General features: G+C 48.5%; 1 protein-coding gene across 1 annotated transcript; it reads left to right on the forward strand.

Annotated features, from left to right (window-relative positions):
- Positions 1 to 4,570: 4,570 nt before the first annotated feature.
- On the forward strand, positions 4,571 to 11,526 carry LOC115309883. Its single transcript, XM_040217527.2, has 5 exons — positions 4,571 to 4,685; positions 8,653 to 8,750; positions 9,469 to 9,731; positions 9,993 to 10,217; positions 10,679 to 11,526. Exons 1-5 carry the CDS (start codon positions 4,571 to 4,573, stop codon positions 10,977 to 10,979), a joined length of 1,002 nt encoding a protein of 333 aa, XP_040073461.2. The 3' UTR covers positions 10,980 to 11,526.
- The last annotated feature ends 3,850 nt before the right edge of the window (positions 11,527 to 15,376 follow it).

The following is a 15,376-nucleotide window of genomic DNA, read 5'->3' on the forward strand; positions in this document are numbered from 1 at the left end:
TTGCTTATGTGACTACCGTCAAAAGTGAGGCCCAAGTCCAGGGTAGAATGCCCACGGCCGTACAGCATGTACTTTGTTTTTTCCGAGGACGGAAACATGCCGACGCAGCGAAGATGGGAGTGGATGGCATATAGACCCGCTTGCAACGCTGTCTTTTGCGTTAAAACCGAGCCTTGGCATGTCCAGATGGTAATATCGTCGGCGTAGGCAGTAGCTCGTAGGTTCGGTATACGATGGAGGGCCCAGAGAAGCGGCGCCATGACAATGTTAAATAACGTCGGTGACAATACTGCTCCTTGAGGGACTCCAATGTTGTTCTCCTTGGTAGTACTGCTCCGCGCGTCAGGGCCGTAGCCCGACTTGACGAGGTATCGGCGGCTGGCCAAAAATGACCGGACAAAATCTAGTTGTTTCCCATCTAGGCCCTGCTCGTACATCGAGGAGACAACGGCTTCGTGTGGGACCGTGTCAAAGGCCTTCTTGATGTCCACCGTGACCACGACCCGGAGCTGCTGGCTGTTGGGGTGCCAGTCAGCGACATCATGGTAAATCATAGCCAGACTATCGTGGGTACTCAAATTCTTACGGAACCCCGTTTGTGTGGGATGAAAGATCCTGAGGTTTTCTGCTTGCCACTGAATGCGTGCAAGTACCATTCGTTCCATCAACTTTCCCATTATAGATGTAAGGGAAATTGGACACAGGTTTTTCGGGTCGGTCGGTTTTTTGCCGGGTTTGGGGATGGGGGTAACCCATGACATCTTCCAATCCTCAGGGAGGTGACCCGTGTGCCAGATGGAGTTGAACCAGTGACGGATACCTTCCCTTGCGGCAAGAGGTGCATTACGAAGCATCGGGGCTGTAACTCCATCGGGCCCGGGTGCACTCTTAAGTTTGCACTGGGCGATTGCCGCATCAAGTTCCCACTCAGTGAATGGCTGGTTCCCAGGGTTTTCCGTGTCCACAGTGTCTGCATACACGGGTCTATATACATCGGGGGATGGGAGATCGTCAGGTTGCGGGAAGAATGCTGAGCCAAGCTGATCCAGGATATCTTCCTCGGTGTCTGTCGAAGGCAGGGTCAGAAGAGGGACAGGGCTACACGACTTGCGCTTGTCATACATAGCATTAAAAGTTCGCCACACCTCGCCGAGCTTCGTAGTCCTGTCGAAGGACTCGCAATGGGCAATCCAGCGTGTGAGGCTGAGGGTCTGGGCGTATGTGCTAGCTTCCTTGGTTAGGAGGGTCACACGTTTCAGATAGCAGCGCCGCTTGTGCCTCCGGTACTTGGTAAGCGCAGCCGTGCGACGATCCCACAGCGATAGTAGATGCGTGTCCGGGATGGGTGTATTTCTATCCACCGGGCGGAAGTCAGTCGCAGACTTTGTAGCCGTCGTGAGAAAGGCCGAAATGTTAGCAGGGTTGATATCTTCTATGTGCTCCTCTATAAAGGCACGGAATTGATCCCATTTTATTGTCTTCGTAAGTCTTGATCATTTTGCGTTTGCCTGCATATAGTTCGAGCACTATGGGGAAATGGTCACTTCCCCACGCGTCGGGAAGCACAGTCCACGCGAGAAGGCGGGCGGTCGACGCGGGTGCGAAAGTGAGATCTATTACACTGTCCGATTGGCGTGCCAATGTGCCATAACGCGTCGCGCAATCTAAATTATTGACGATCGTTAGGTCGGTTAGTTCGAGGACAGTGCACAAGTCCTGTGCGCGCGGGGTATGTGGCGCAGAACTCCACGATTCAAAGCGAGCGTTGAAGTCTCCTCCAAATATTACATAGTCAGAGGGGCACTTATCGCGGAGCGCTTTGATCCATAAAAAATTGTGAGCTGCGTGGAGGGGCCGAACGTATGTGAAGACAATCAAGAGGCGTTTAGTGGTTCCGTCGAGAGCGACGCGGACCGCGACTACCTCCTGCGTGGTGGTACACCAGTTCATCGTGTCTATCTTGATATGCGAAACACTATGACGGACATATATACTGGCCTGAGCACTAGTAAGGGGGGTTTGGCGTGAACGCGCCGCATATTCTATCGTAAGGTTGTGGTGCCCTTCAAAACCTGACAATGTAATGTTTTTGGCGCGAGATTCCTGCAGTAAAAGAACGTCACAGGTATATTGTGGATCTGACAGGCGCGTAAGGAGTTCGGCCTTTCTTGTTGCTAGCCCACGACAGTTCCACTGCAGGATCCGAAATGGAGCGTTATTCAGGAGTCTGGAAGCCATTGCGGTTTTGGACCTGGATCGGCGAAGTTTGGGGGACGACCATGAACATTGCAGAGTGCTCCGTATGGGTCGCCGCCAGCATCTGTTGGAATTGTTGTAGCTGTTGCTGCATTTGTTGCTGCATTTGTTGCTGCATCTGTTGCTGCATTTGGTGCTGTTGCTGCTGCAATTGCTGTTGCATTTGGGCGAGTGCGGCATGAAGATATTCCTGTGTTACCGTCGTAGTGACGACGGAGGTGGCTGGTTGTTCAGGTCGAGTGGATTGGGAAACCAATACTGCTTTGCATGATTGCTGCACATCGTGAGTCGTGGGTTGTTGTTGCTGTGATGCCCATTGCTCGATTTCCTGACTGCTTTTTTTTTGAAGTTCGGTTTCCCTGAGTGCTCGGCGCTTCTCTGCTTCTATTTCGTTCATCCGAATTTCAGCGTGCTTATTTGCCATTTTCTTTGCGTGAACTTCAAGATCTTGAATTCGTTTCACACTTTTCTTGCGCGCTTCGCCGATAGACCGCAGTTCTTCCATTCAGGCCTGCGCCTCAGTGTCACTGTCCGCGTAATAACCTGTCTTGAGCATCTTGTGCACCACTTGGGCATACGTTCCAGCTTGTTGCTGCGGTCTCGGCGTCTTAGGTTGGCGCTTTTGGAATTCCGCGGCCTCGTCTCGCCGATTCGCGTTGTTCAAGAGTTGGCGTGACACTGATACAGCACGCCTTGTTCTGCTCTTACTTGTAACTCTCGGTTTGTTTTTCGGTATCTCGTTCTCTTCTTCCCCGTCAGAAAACGTGCCGAGCGCGGCATATCTGTTGTGTGTGGCTATTACTTGAGGGTAGTCTTTTAGCGTGACATCGGGCGGGCTACGAGGCCTGCTCCTGCCGCGGCCTCCCGAGGGGTTACGGCATCTTTTGTTGTCTCGAGTTGCCTGGTTACAGTTTGCGTGGCCTCTGTCCTGAAGTCTGCGGTCCACCCGCAGCTTGGTGGGGCACTTGGGATCGGTCGCAAGGTGGTTGCCGTGGGATCGGCAGTTGATACAATACTTGCGTCCGCACACGTGGTGTTCCTGCTTCAGCCACCCGCAATCGGGGCATCTCAGCGCGCGGGTGCACACGTGTTGCTTGTGTCCTAGGCCTTGGCATCTCCAGCACTGCACTGTGTGAGACACATACGGCGTGACTCTTATGATGCACCCTCTGTATACGATAGAGTTTGACACATTGGTTCCGCGGAATGTCACCATGGCCAGCCCGTTTTTGCCGAGAAGTCTCGCGTATAGGACCTCGTGTGTTTTGGACCGTAGAGTACTCGCTAAAGTGTCCGAAGTCTCTCCGCAGTCAATGCCGTGCGCCACGCCGCGTACTGTGTCCTTTGGGGGAATCTCGTGGGTCACCACCGACACGGCTCTATCTTGCGCGGTGAGAGAGTGCAGTGCCAAAAGCTTTTCTGCGCGTCTCTCGAATGTACCATGACTGAGATTGTGTTGGTGTCCCTATTCAGCCTGAACGTAAGTTCATTGATTAAGCCGGTTATTTGGCTTAAAGTTCTCTGCAGTAAGCCCTTCAGAATGCTCGTAAGATCATAAGGTTTCTTCGACCTAAAAACAATTACGTGGCACGGCCTGTCTTCCTCATCGGTACCCCTGAGTCTTGTGTATGATAAGGTAGGTTCTCCCACTGATAGACTGTGCTCGCCTTGTCTATGCGTCTTTCTTTTGACATATGTCACCTTGTTCCATTCGGAGCCTGGAGAGTCTTCTGCATGTACTGATTCTCTGAAGGTCGAAAGAGGACCCTCGGTGAGAGTCTCTGTGGACGACATCTCAGCCATTGAGAAGCCGGTGTCCGAGTCTGCGTCGGCGTCCGTTCGATCAGAATTTGTGTCAGTAGTTCCGCGGTTGTCATCTTCCTTCACTTCGGAGGAGTTCGTACCGGTACTAGAACTACTAGGGTGGCGGGTCCGTTTAATTGCGGGATCCAAAAATATCAGTGGGTCCCTTTTCGTTTTTCGCTTTCCATGAATTCGTTGCGGTGACTGGATGAAAGCTTCAGCTTCTGTAAACGTAGCAATCGCTTCGATTTGGCCGGTCGCAGGAGCTTGCCCAACGATGTTCATCTCGAGATTGCTCGAAGACTGGGGCTGAGACGGTTGCGAGAACTCAGCCATGTCGCTCTCTTCGGAGCCCTTCGCCTTTGGCCAGCTCCAGAGTTAGCCCTAGCTCCGAAGCACATTCGCCGGCGGTCGAAAACACATGCGAAATACCGAGTTCGGGACTCACTGTGGGTTCTGACCTGCTGGAAGGGACGTCGTTAGCCTTCAGAAGGTTGTTCTAGCCAACCTCATGTCCCAATTCGGCTCGAATTTGGACATAAGCACAGGAGCAAAAGAGCATAAGCTCCTCGCCCCGGCGCTTCTTCTTCTACTCCTACAAAGGTCTTACTACTACTTCTACAAAGGTCACTGCGATGATCCGCAGTGTCCCTTTGTTAAGTCCTCGTCTCTTGTGTGGGTTGTTTTGTATCTTTTGTATCCATCCGGTTCGAAATGTCTGCAACAAAGGAGTTTATGTGTAGAGTGTGGTTGGGAAAAAGTTCCGAGGGTACTTAAAGGCTGTTTGAGAAATAAACCAGTTAGCTGAGTTTGAGACGTTCTCTGTGTCTGTTCCTTCTACTGAAAGTTCTTCCGATTTCTTCCACCGCAGTCTCAGGTGTAATACGACATGATTAGCTACCACCAGCTCGCCTGCACTCTCATCGTCTTTTCATCCTTTATTTTGCTGTTTAAATATACTACGGATCCTGGAGAAACTGCCCTCCAAGTGGCGCGCTGGGATGAGCGCAAGAAGTGTTCGAGCTCGCCACGGCGTAGCTCCGTACACTTCACACATGCCGCAAGTCGTGGCTTTGACTGCATTCAAGTTGATCGAAAAGCGATTTCTCTGCCCGTGAAGCAGCACTTCCTGCTGACTGAATATCCGCTCTACATAGAATAATTCAAGGCGGCAATTGCAGCCGTGCGCGAACAGTACAAATACAAAAACAAACACTACAATAGGAATACTGGCCGCGAAGTGCCGTGCGGGGAAACAAACTCATGGCTTGGAACCGCATTGGAGCGGCTCGATTTATTGACTTTCAAATAATTACGGCATGATCGAGCGTTTTCTTTTTAATAAGAGATTCATCCCCTGAGTCATTATAAATACTCTCAGATGTATGACATTGCTGGGAAAAAATCAGCATGCTGGGAATATTTTTTGTTGCTTAGGGAGTCACCGAGAAATTCCGTACGTTCAAAACGACCCGTAGTATAAAAGACGGAAACGCAGAGCTCGGGAGTAGTGATCGGGTTAGTGTTCAATAAAGAAAAAAAAATCGGGTTAGTGTGCTATTCTATTGATGTTTGTATGTGCGATGCATATGCATGCGCTCAATGTATGTGCAGCTGTACTTGTAGTATGCGTAATGTGTCTACATGTGTGTATGATAGAGGATCCCGAAGCGCGATGGTGGCGTGAGAAAAAAAATATATATTTTTGTAGAACATGGATTGGGCGGTACCTAGCGCCACCTAGCCTAGCTACTTGCGATTACTCTGCTCGACCCTGCCATCTGGTGGCAAGCGATTTAACCCCCTTTTACTCTACGCGGCTAAGCCATAATTTTGTGTTACCGTGCTTAAATGAGCCAAGAGGCTGTTTCGGATTTGCTTTTTTTGAGAGCGGCTTTTGGTTTTGCCGGGCGAATGGTTTACCACTCCTCCGTAATGTGCGGTTGACGCAACGGTTGACGAAGGAATTGTGGCTCGAGGAATAGCAAAGGTAAGACATAAAGTGCGCGAACTGGGTACCGGTTGTCTCCGTTTAACATCGCAGTGCTGACGATGAGAAGACTGAATGACTGCATGCTTTCGAAATGTAAGTTTCTTTACCTGCAGGGGGAAGCCGGCTTCGGAAATAAATACAGTTCGCGGAAAGCTCGTGTTACGTTTTTATTTGCTGCTCCTCTCGCTCCGTACAATAAACCTAGTGTGCTCGCCAAGCCTTATTGAGCTCGATTTGCTAGATTCATAGCCGCCATATTGAGATGCAGGCGACGGAGGAACTTTTGCTCCCCTGCTTTAGGGACGAAAGTTTCTCCCTTTCTGAAGGAACATATGTGTCAAGAGCGTTCCTCCATTTAGGGAGGACTATACTGACCCTTTTTTCTAAGAGTGTGGCCGGGGCTATTGGTTAGGCGGGGGCTACGCGGAGCATTCATCGTTGTTTTACTGCTCCCACTCTCCGTGATCCTGCCAGTTACGGCAGCGCGGACTTCTGTCCTGGTGATCCTGTCAATTAAGGCAGCACCAACCTTATTTCTCATTTGTTCTGCCTACGGGCGCAAGCGTGTGGCGTAAGGCCAATCAACACGTTTCTACGGTATCCCTGTGTTTGGTGTGGTCTCCCGTCCACCGCAGCCTAACGGCAGTCAACGGACGGACCCGTCCGTAGCCGCCATAGAAGCGGACTACGAAGTGGGTGTTGCCTCACAGCGATCAGCAAGGTAAGTCGAAACCCACCTTTTTCAACCGACGAGTTACGGAGTGAGTATTTGCCTCACTGAGGACTTTGGGGTAAACTAGAATCCCACAACACAAAGGAACAGATAATATATGTGTTGCTATTTTATTTGCAAGAAACAAATAACGTAATATATGCTTGTTTAAAATGTCTTTTTAAATGAAACCGCTTGCCTACCCAGCTTTCCATATATTTATTAAATATATAATAGTTGGTAACTACGCCAGCGAATCATAAAATATTCGCAGGACGGTCTTCATCCAATGAAGCACGTCCTAAAGACGTTCACCGGAATATCTGCAATGCGATAAAACTACGGTGGTATTTTGTGGACTTAAAAATATGAAGCTATCAATTCAATAACTCAGAAAAGTGTACATAACCCTTAAATGGTGGAATTTGTGGCTGGAACAACAGCTTAGCAGAAGTTTCAGTCGTCGTGCAAACTTCCAAACTCACTGAATGTCAGTTGGGATCCCAAGGAACTGGCATTTTTTTGTCCCTGATGCTGCTTGCGCACTATTTTGCGTAACAGCAAAATTCAGGTAGTTTAAAGACACTAAAACGTTACACTTGCCCGAAACGTTCGAGGCTCGCGCAAAGCGGTGATTGACGCTTCGAGGCATCGAGGGCGAGCAAATCCACGGTACAGACGTACGGACGCCATTGCAACAGTCCATCGGTTTTAGAGCACGCAGAGCGCAGCCGCACAGGCAGTGTTTTTTATTTAGAAGCGCATAAGACGAAGAAAAATATTCATGCAGCGGGGTGTTGACACAAACTTTAAAAAAAATCTATATAATATTTTTTTTTTGTAAATACATAATTGATATTCAATGAAACAATATGCAATTACACCTAGTGCGAAATAAAGTTTGATTTATTAAAGTTAACTTTCCTTTCTTTAATAATGAGCATATCCCACCATACAAGTGCTGATGTACACCTTGACAGTGGCGCCATCCGTGTTCGCGCCGCGTAACCGCTTTTTTAATGCGGAAGCATTAACTGTCTCATGGAGCGAGCCGACTTCATTAGCTTTGAAACCGCGCCAAACGGCATCTTAAGGGGACCGTGAAACGATTTTCAGATCGAATTTCATCGACCGCACGCCGTAAAAGGTGTGAAAAGAAACACAAAAACATAAAAATAGGGCGTCAAGAAAAATTCTAGAACTTTCAAAAGTAAACCGGACTCTTATGAACCTTCTTTCCTTCGAAAGCTCTCTGCCTTTTCACTTCGATGCATACGCGGAACCGCAGCACGTCAGCCAAATCCACGTCGCCTATTGGGTAAGAGCCTACCTCACCAGCACCGCGATCATAAACAATAAATAGCCGGCGAATCTTTCCTAAAAGTTTTGTTAAATAATATTCAGATCCACATTTTGTAGCATAATTAGAGATGTGACGAAAATTGTCGAATTTGATAATTCTCGGAGCCAAGCGCCATCTATCATGTGGTAAATGAAGAAAAAGAAAGACCCTATTGCGCTTGCGCAGTCAATCCCCGAGCTTCGTCTGCTTAACGGGTTAGCTGCCGGTCGCGCTTTCTTCGTGGAGCACTTTCGTTTTCTGGCTGCTCGAGCAGTGATTACGTTGTTTGTGATCGGTCGCTGGGTGGCTATGCCGAAAGCCTTCAGTGTACCGAAGTGCCCGAACTACAGTTTCTGCAGTCCGGTGGTTAAAAAGAAACAGTTGCAGTTCCACCGCTTGTCACTCGATGAACCACGTCGAAGCACTGGGTGCAGGCTCATCGGTTTGAGGGAACCCGGGTCTAAAGCCATTCGTGTATGCTCGGAACATTTTGACACCGAGCGGGATTACAGCCAAATCCACAGTGTTCTCCGCGAATGTGGGCAGGTTCCAAAAGCCCTCCGCCTGAAACCCGATACGATTCCGACGCTTCGGCTACCGTTGCCCTCGAACAGGAGAGAGTCGCCAAGCGTCAAAGGACCACGGTGAGTCACGTCGCGAGCATCAAACAAATTTCACCAAGTGGAGAATAACGAGTGCGTAAAGTGTAGACTACTCCACTGTTAAAGAACAGTACGATCTGCATGTGCTAAATTACTGTCGAGCCATTGCTGACCCGCAACCATGCAATCAAAGCTACGACTCCAGGCTACGGCGTAAGGCGTAAGCGTACGCGTAAGCGTACGTAAGGCGTAAGCGTACGTTGAGTGTCGATCATTTCTAAGCAACGAAATGCTCTCTCCTTCCCCTAAACTTCCGCAGAAAGTTGCTCTCGAGGTACTACTAGCACGAGCTCGAGACTTTTAAAGATGAGGTGCTTCCGCAAATAATTGTTTTGGGGAATGTTCAGACAACGCGGCTGTTGGTCTCCCTCGAGTGGACGACAAGTCCCTTCTGTAGACGAGGAATGAAATTTAATCTGTTAATTACTAGTTTTTTGTTTTTGTTTTTTACTTTACGAAATCTGGGGCCACACAAAAGCATCTCTATTATAAACATAGAATAATTGAACTTAAGGCAGCAAGGAATAAACAAGCTGCTTTTTGGACTTAGATGAATATGTGATATGTCACTTCCCTCTAGGGACATGTAGGGACTCACTGATTTTGCTTTTACTGATGATTTAAATTTATAGATTTGACGTAACCTACTAGATATGTCAACTTCCAGGTTGCAAAATTGTGGTAAATTTTCTTTTACCAGGGCGATGATTTGGTATCGGCGAATGAAGCTCCTATGGAGAGCGCCCCTCTTCAAGAGTGCTGCTGCTGCGTTGCCTGGAAAGCGGGAGCGGACACTACATATCGCTGCTTACAAGACAGGCCAGAAACACACGACGTAGCTCTGCGAGTTGATATACGAGGCAAGGCAGGTATGAAGGATGCAGCTGTGCAAGCTTCAACGGCGACTCAACAAGCAGCTACACACAATCAAGGTTCTTCGCTTGGTCGAACGGCAGTTGATAAGCATTCCAGGAAACATCGGCATTGGCTCTCTAGCCATATAGTGGCATCCATAAAATACCTGTATCCAATTAGCTTATATGGTTTGTTTCTGGAATGTATTTGTTGGTAGTCACTGCCATATGCGAAAGCCCAATCCTCGGGGGATCCAGCGATACCATGTATAGTTACTAAAACTTTCCTTATGCCATTGCTCATTCTCTTTGCCTAGAGGCACTGAACAGAGATGTAATAATTGTTTATTGTTTGCTTGTGGTCAGGCAGGCAGGTCAACTTCCAGCAGGTCTATGCAGCGATGACCTGTGCGGTGCAAACGGAGAGCTGGGTGCCTTCTTTCCCCGTGCTTCCTACCCGCTCACTGCTTTCACCAGCTCCAGTTGTGACGCTGCTCGTCGCTTCCCTCCTTGAAGAAGACCTTGATCCCGGCCAAGAAATGGATAAAGACTGGACACCACTCAGCGAGCAGTCAGAAGACGACATGCGTTCAAGGTATCGGTGCCTTCCTTTTTTCTTTTTTTGACAGGCACAGTTCAAGAAAATGTTGAAGAGGCAAAGATTAGTATCCCTGTATTCGAGACAACCCTACACTTTATGCCTGTTTTTGTGAAAAAGAAACTGATGTTCCCTACTCGATTTACTTACAAACCGGAATACCCTATATGCATTTTCGCATCCAACCAGGTTTTGGGAACTACCACTGTTTTCAGCTCGACCACGCTCACACACTATCGTTTTTTGTCCGCATGCGACAACAAGGCGGCACTGTATGAAGCTACACACTGACCTAAATTTTAGTTTTGTTTTCTGTAGCTGTTCGTGGCCTTGTAGGGGCTATTGTCATCTGTTGTAATTGGTTCTTTTTTCTGGCGTTTTTTATCGTTGATAAACAAATAAAACAACAAACACATTTGGGTGTCGTTTAATCATATATTAATTTATACTCTTTCCAGGGATCACACCATAGAACCCGGGTCGCCCCTGCAGGATGAGAAAAATTATGTTGTCTTCGAAGGCTGCCTGCTGGAACTCTTCACCATCTGCCGGACTTGCCTCATGAAGTGCGAGCCCAGCCTAACTGTGAAAGGAACCCTGGTGAAGGTGGAGACCATCTGCAAAGACGCACACTACCATACCTGGAGCAGTCAGCCAGTCATCAAGGGCAAGGCTGCTGGGAGCTTGCTACTGTCCTCAGCAATCTTCTTTTCTGGAGCCAGCCCAACGGCCACATTACGTTGTGACGTTTTCGTCTGATGAAAAGTGCGGATTCTCTCCGAAACTGTGGGGTACGCCACACAGCTAGTCATCGATGTGCGCGTGGGCGTGTGTGCGTGTGGGAGAGGGAAGAAGAGCGAAGCAAGGAGGGGCTCTTCGGGACCGGTGAGGAATGCGGATGCACCCCTCCGAAACTGCTGGGCATCTACCCTCCGATGGGTGAAATGGGCTACACGGCTAGGCGTCTACCCTCCGATGGGGGCAATGGACAAGCCGGAAGAAGGGAAGAAAAAGGGAAGAAAGCCCAGCGACCAGCTCTCTCGGGCGGCGGAGGTGAAGGGTGGGAGGCGAGGCCAGGCCAGTGGGAAGCGGAACGAAGGGAGTCGGTGAGGCTGCGGGGCGACATCAACGAGAGTTTTGACGTTCCTCGACTCGGCGAAACTTCGGCACAACCTCCGAGACGTCCAAGTTCCCATCGAGACTCCACCCAAGCAGTCATCCATGTGCGTGGGTGTTCGCCCTTGGAACTCCTTATCGCGTAGTGGCGTAGAACTCTGCCGAAACATTCCTATTTTTTTTTTTTTTTTGCGAGAGTGTGAGCCACTGTATGCCGTAATTATTTCCCTACCTGTATAAAGTTGCAATTTTTCGTTATCGACAGTTTTGGGTGCCTCACTCCAGCGACAGAGCCCGTGACGATTTAGTGACCGAGACAATGATTTTAGGGTCGTCACAACGTGTGCCTCAGCTAATGAACGTTCAAGTCATGACGCTGAGGATGCACTTTACCTATCAGTCCACATTTCTCATCCCCACTGTAGAGAAGATGAGAATTAAACGAAAGTACTGTTAAAGGGCAACTCCGCTCAATTCCGAAGATTTCGGGATAATGAGTGATTTCGCATTAAAAAGCCATAGTAAAAGACACTACGTCGTTTGCTTCACGAAAAATGGGATATACATTTAAATCTAATTTTAAACACGAGCGGAAATCGAAACCAAAACTTCGGTTCCGTCTGGCAACTCTGGCCGCAGGACGCCAAGAACATGGCCATCACGTGGTACGAGATGTCACGTGATCCCCTACTCAACGACGGGTGGGATTGGGGCGGACTTGTGCCAGGCGCAAGTGTCGTCTGCACCGCACTCCTCGCCACGTTTTGGAGTCCACGTCATTCGACGACGTCAGCACAACTGCGGCATATGTCTGCGCACCTAGTGTCCGTAGTTGGGACGAAACTCCGAGAGGCATTAATCACAAACGGTGAAGCGACGACGGCGGTTGTGACACGGGAGACGGCGATAACGGTCAGAACACGACGGGGCGGCCGGACGGCTCCCAAGAAGCGCGCTGCGCTGGCGCGTTACGCCAATCACGTTGACACCACTGAGCGCCGAAAGAAAACGTTGTTGACGTCATCCGCTATGCTCACCCGGAGAAGTAAAAACAAGCAAAAGGGGGGGCAATGGTGATGACGCTCAGCTCAATGTTGGCTCCGCCCATGCCGTAGCCATGACTGCGCTGTTGGTTTCGCCCACTCGAGTCAGCCAATTTCGACAACTTGGCGAGTGGCAAAGTTTGCCGGACCGTTTAGAAAACATTTAGACAGAACTGTGTCGTAATATTTGACATGTGGTCTTCCTAGGCGATAGTGAAGAGGACTGCATTGTTTTTTTTTTCAAAACCAAAATGAAACGGAGTTGCCCTTTAAGGTAAATACGGCGCACATTACAAAGACTGAGAAAAGCACACCGGACGAGCGTCAAACTAACAGCTGTGCTTTTATTGAAAAAAAAAGTCTGGTGCAAAAAGTTTACAAAAAGCAAAATAAAATGTCGAAGATGACATCAGTGTTCACAGAGTACAATGAAATCAGTTTGTCTATATAAAATCATTCTTTAAACATTTTTTTACACATGTGAACACAGACGTCACCTCAGGCAGTTTATTTACTTCTTTGTTGGGTTTTCGCTTAAGCCGTTTATCAATACAAATTCAGCCATTTGTTCAGGACTCGTCCTGTGATCCTCTTTCAGTCTTTATCCTTCCGTGCACTGTATTTACCTTAATTATTTATGAACCAACTCGCCTGCATCTCCACTTTACTGTCGATGCCATTTACTATCGCAATAAATTGAAAAATTCTAGTACTGGTTGCCTTAGCATAATTGTGCAACAGATGTGCTTATCTTCATCATTAGGTATGGACAGAGCACCAGGATGACCTGTTGGAGCAGCTAAAAGACAGTCCTGTCGACTTGAGCGGAGAGGGAAGATGCGACTCCCCAGGCTTTCCCGCGAAGTACCTCACTTACTCCATTTATGCCCCTGAAATGAACAAGATCTTGCACTATGAACAAGTTCAGGTTGGCGAGGTAAGGCAGGATGATGATTGTGATGTCATCGAAGTCAATGTTAATACTTATGGCTTGCAATACGATCGAAATGACGAGTTATTTCAAACAATATAGTCTATGCCAGGAGCTACAACTCCTGTTTCTCTTGTCAGAATTATAAGGCACTAAGCATATGTAGCTAACAGCCAATGAATTAACCCACTGCACAGTCTCAGAAGTGATAGAATAAAGTGATGCAAAAGCCTGCGGACTTGGTGAATAGTGCCCACGAGTACTTCATGGCTCTATATTTATGTCTGGTTCAGATCTACTGAAATAACTGCTAGATTGTAAGAAAAGCTATACTTGCAGGCTAGAACAACCAAGAAAATGTAAAGACTGCGAGTGTGCAGGCAAGCTGGTGGTAGCTAATCATGTAGCAACACCCGAGACTATGGTACAAAAAAGGAAAAACTTTTAGCCGAAGTAACAGACAAGGGTCTGTTACTTCGACTAAAGGTTTTCCTTTTCTGCACTCCAGTCTCGTATTTTAAACAACATGACAAGAAAATGTAGCAGCTTGTGGAACCACTGAGTTTCTAGGTATACCTAGTCAGAGCCATTTATCGAGAGAGTTTGGCCATACATTGGTTTGAATAGGCGAGCGTCTCGGGGCCAACCACAGGCCGCGAAACAGACCCTAGCGGTGGTCGTGAGCTCTAAATTTGTGACACGACTAATTCAAGCCGTTTTAGCGTCGCTAGAGTTAAAAGGTGTGACTCTCAGTGACTGAAAACTTTGTGCGTGCGAGGTGTTCGTCACGGCAATATTCAAGTGTAGAATAAACGAACGTGCGCTCCAAACCAGGGCCAACTTGCTAGAAACAGCGTCTCAGCTGAGACGGTGAAAGAAAGCACTGCCAAAGCCAGCGCACGAGCCGAGCGGGACTACGCGTCTCGAGACGCTCGCGCGCCCCACCCTTTGCACTGTTTTCTTTCCGCCAGTCACAGGACGCTCTTCTAACAAGCCAACATCAGCAGTGCAGAGAAAGGTATGGGCACGAGCGCGTGGCTTTGGAAAGTGACTCCTATGCACGAGTTCTCGTACAAACAAAAGCGTTTTGCTGAGCTAGGTTCACGCGCCTGTACTTTTGTCTTCACTGCCGACATTTGTGAGATGGAGCAGAGAGGCCGAGATTGAACGCCTCTATTTCACGCTTTGAATGTCGTTTGCAATATTGTGACGTCGTGGTCTCCTGATTGGTCGACGCTGTGTCACAAATTTAGTTTACACTCAAAGCCCGGGGGGAATATTCGGCGCTGGCGGCGGCCTTTGCTCCGCCTATTGGCCAAACACTCCCAATACACGGCTCTGTACCTAGTCTGAGAAGACATGATTCAGAGTAGAATTTGGGCATTTGTATACCTTATGCAATGCGAGGAAGTACGGGCCAGTGTCTAGATGGAGAAGCAGGGACTTATTCGCTGTCTCGAATTCCTGAAGACCAAGGACATCAAGGTGCGCTCTTTGACGACTGACTGACACCGCTCAATAGCGAAGCACATGAGGGAGGTGGAGCCTGAAGTTGTTCACTACTTTGATGCGGCACGCGTCGAAAAGTAAGTTTAATATACATTTTCTCCTTAGCCTAATCAAAAGGAAACCCCAAAAGCACCCTATCTGACGGAAAGTCGGAATCAGCGATGAGTAGGAGTTCGTTGTCACTGCAACTTGTTCGGACATGCCAGCCGACGGTGGTTGAAAAAGAAAGAACGGGCACATATGGGAATACTGCCTGCTTACTGAGCGATTGAAGCACTTGTTTCAAATACGAGAAGAAGCTGCATGAGCAAAAGTTGTACGAGTTTTATATCCCCAAGCGTGGTTCCTGGCTACAAATCTCATGGAACCATAGGGTCGCACATCTATGTAGTCCTGGTTGTGCTGACGCTTTTGCTGTTGTTTGTAGGAGATCAGTTGGCCTCCATCGATGAGCACCATTTTGTAGTGAACAGTGATGCGATTGCTGTGCCATTTGGCCAAACTGCGCCAAAGTGCGTAACCTGCTACATCTTGCTGCATTTTACCAAAATTTGAGG

The sequence above is a fragment of the Ixodes scapularis genome, unplaced genomic scaffold (assembly GCF_016920785.2).
Source record: "Ixodes scapularis isolate PalLabHiFi unplaced genomic scaffold, ASM1692078v2 PGA_scaffold0__279_contigs__length_252992795, whole genome shotgun sequence".
Classification (NCBI taxonomy): domain Eukaryota; kingdom Metazoa; phylum Arthropoda; class Arachnida; order Ixodida; family Ixodidae; genus Ixodes; species Ixodes scapularis.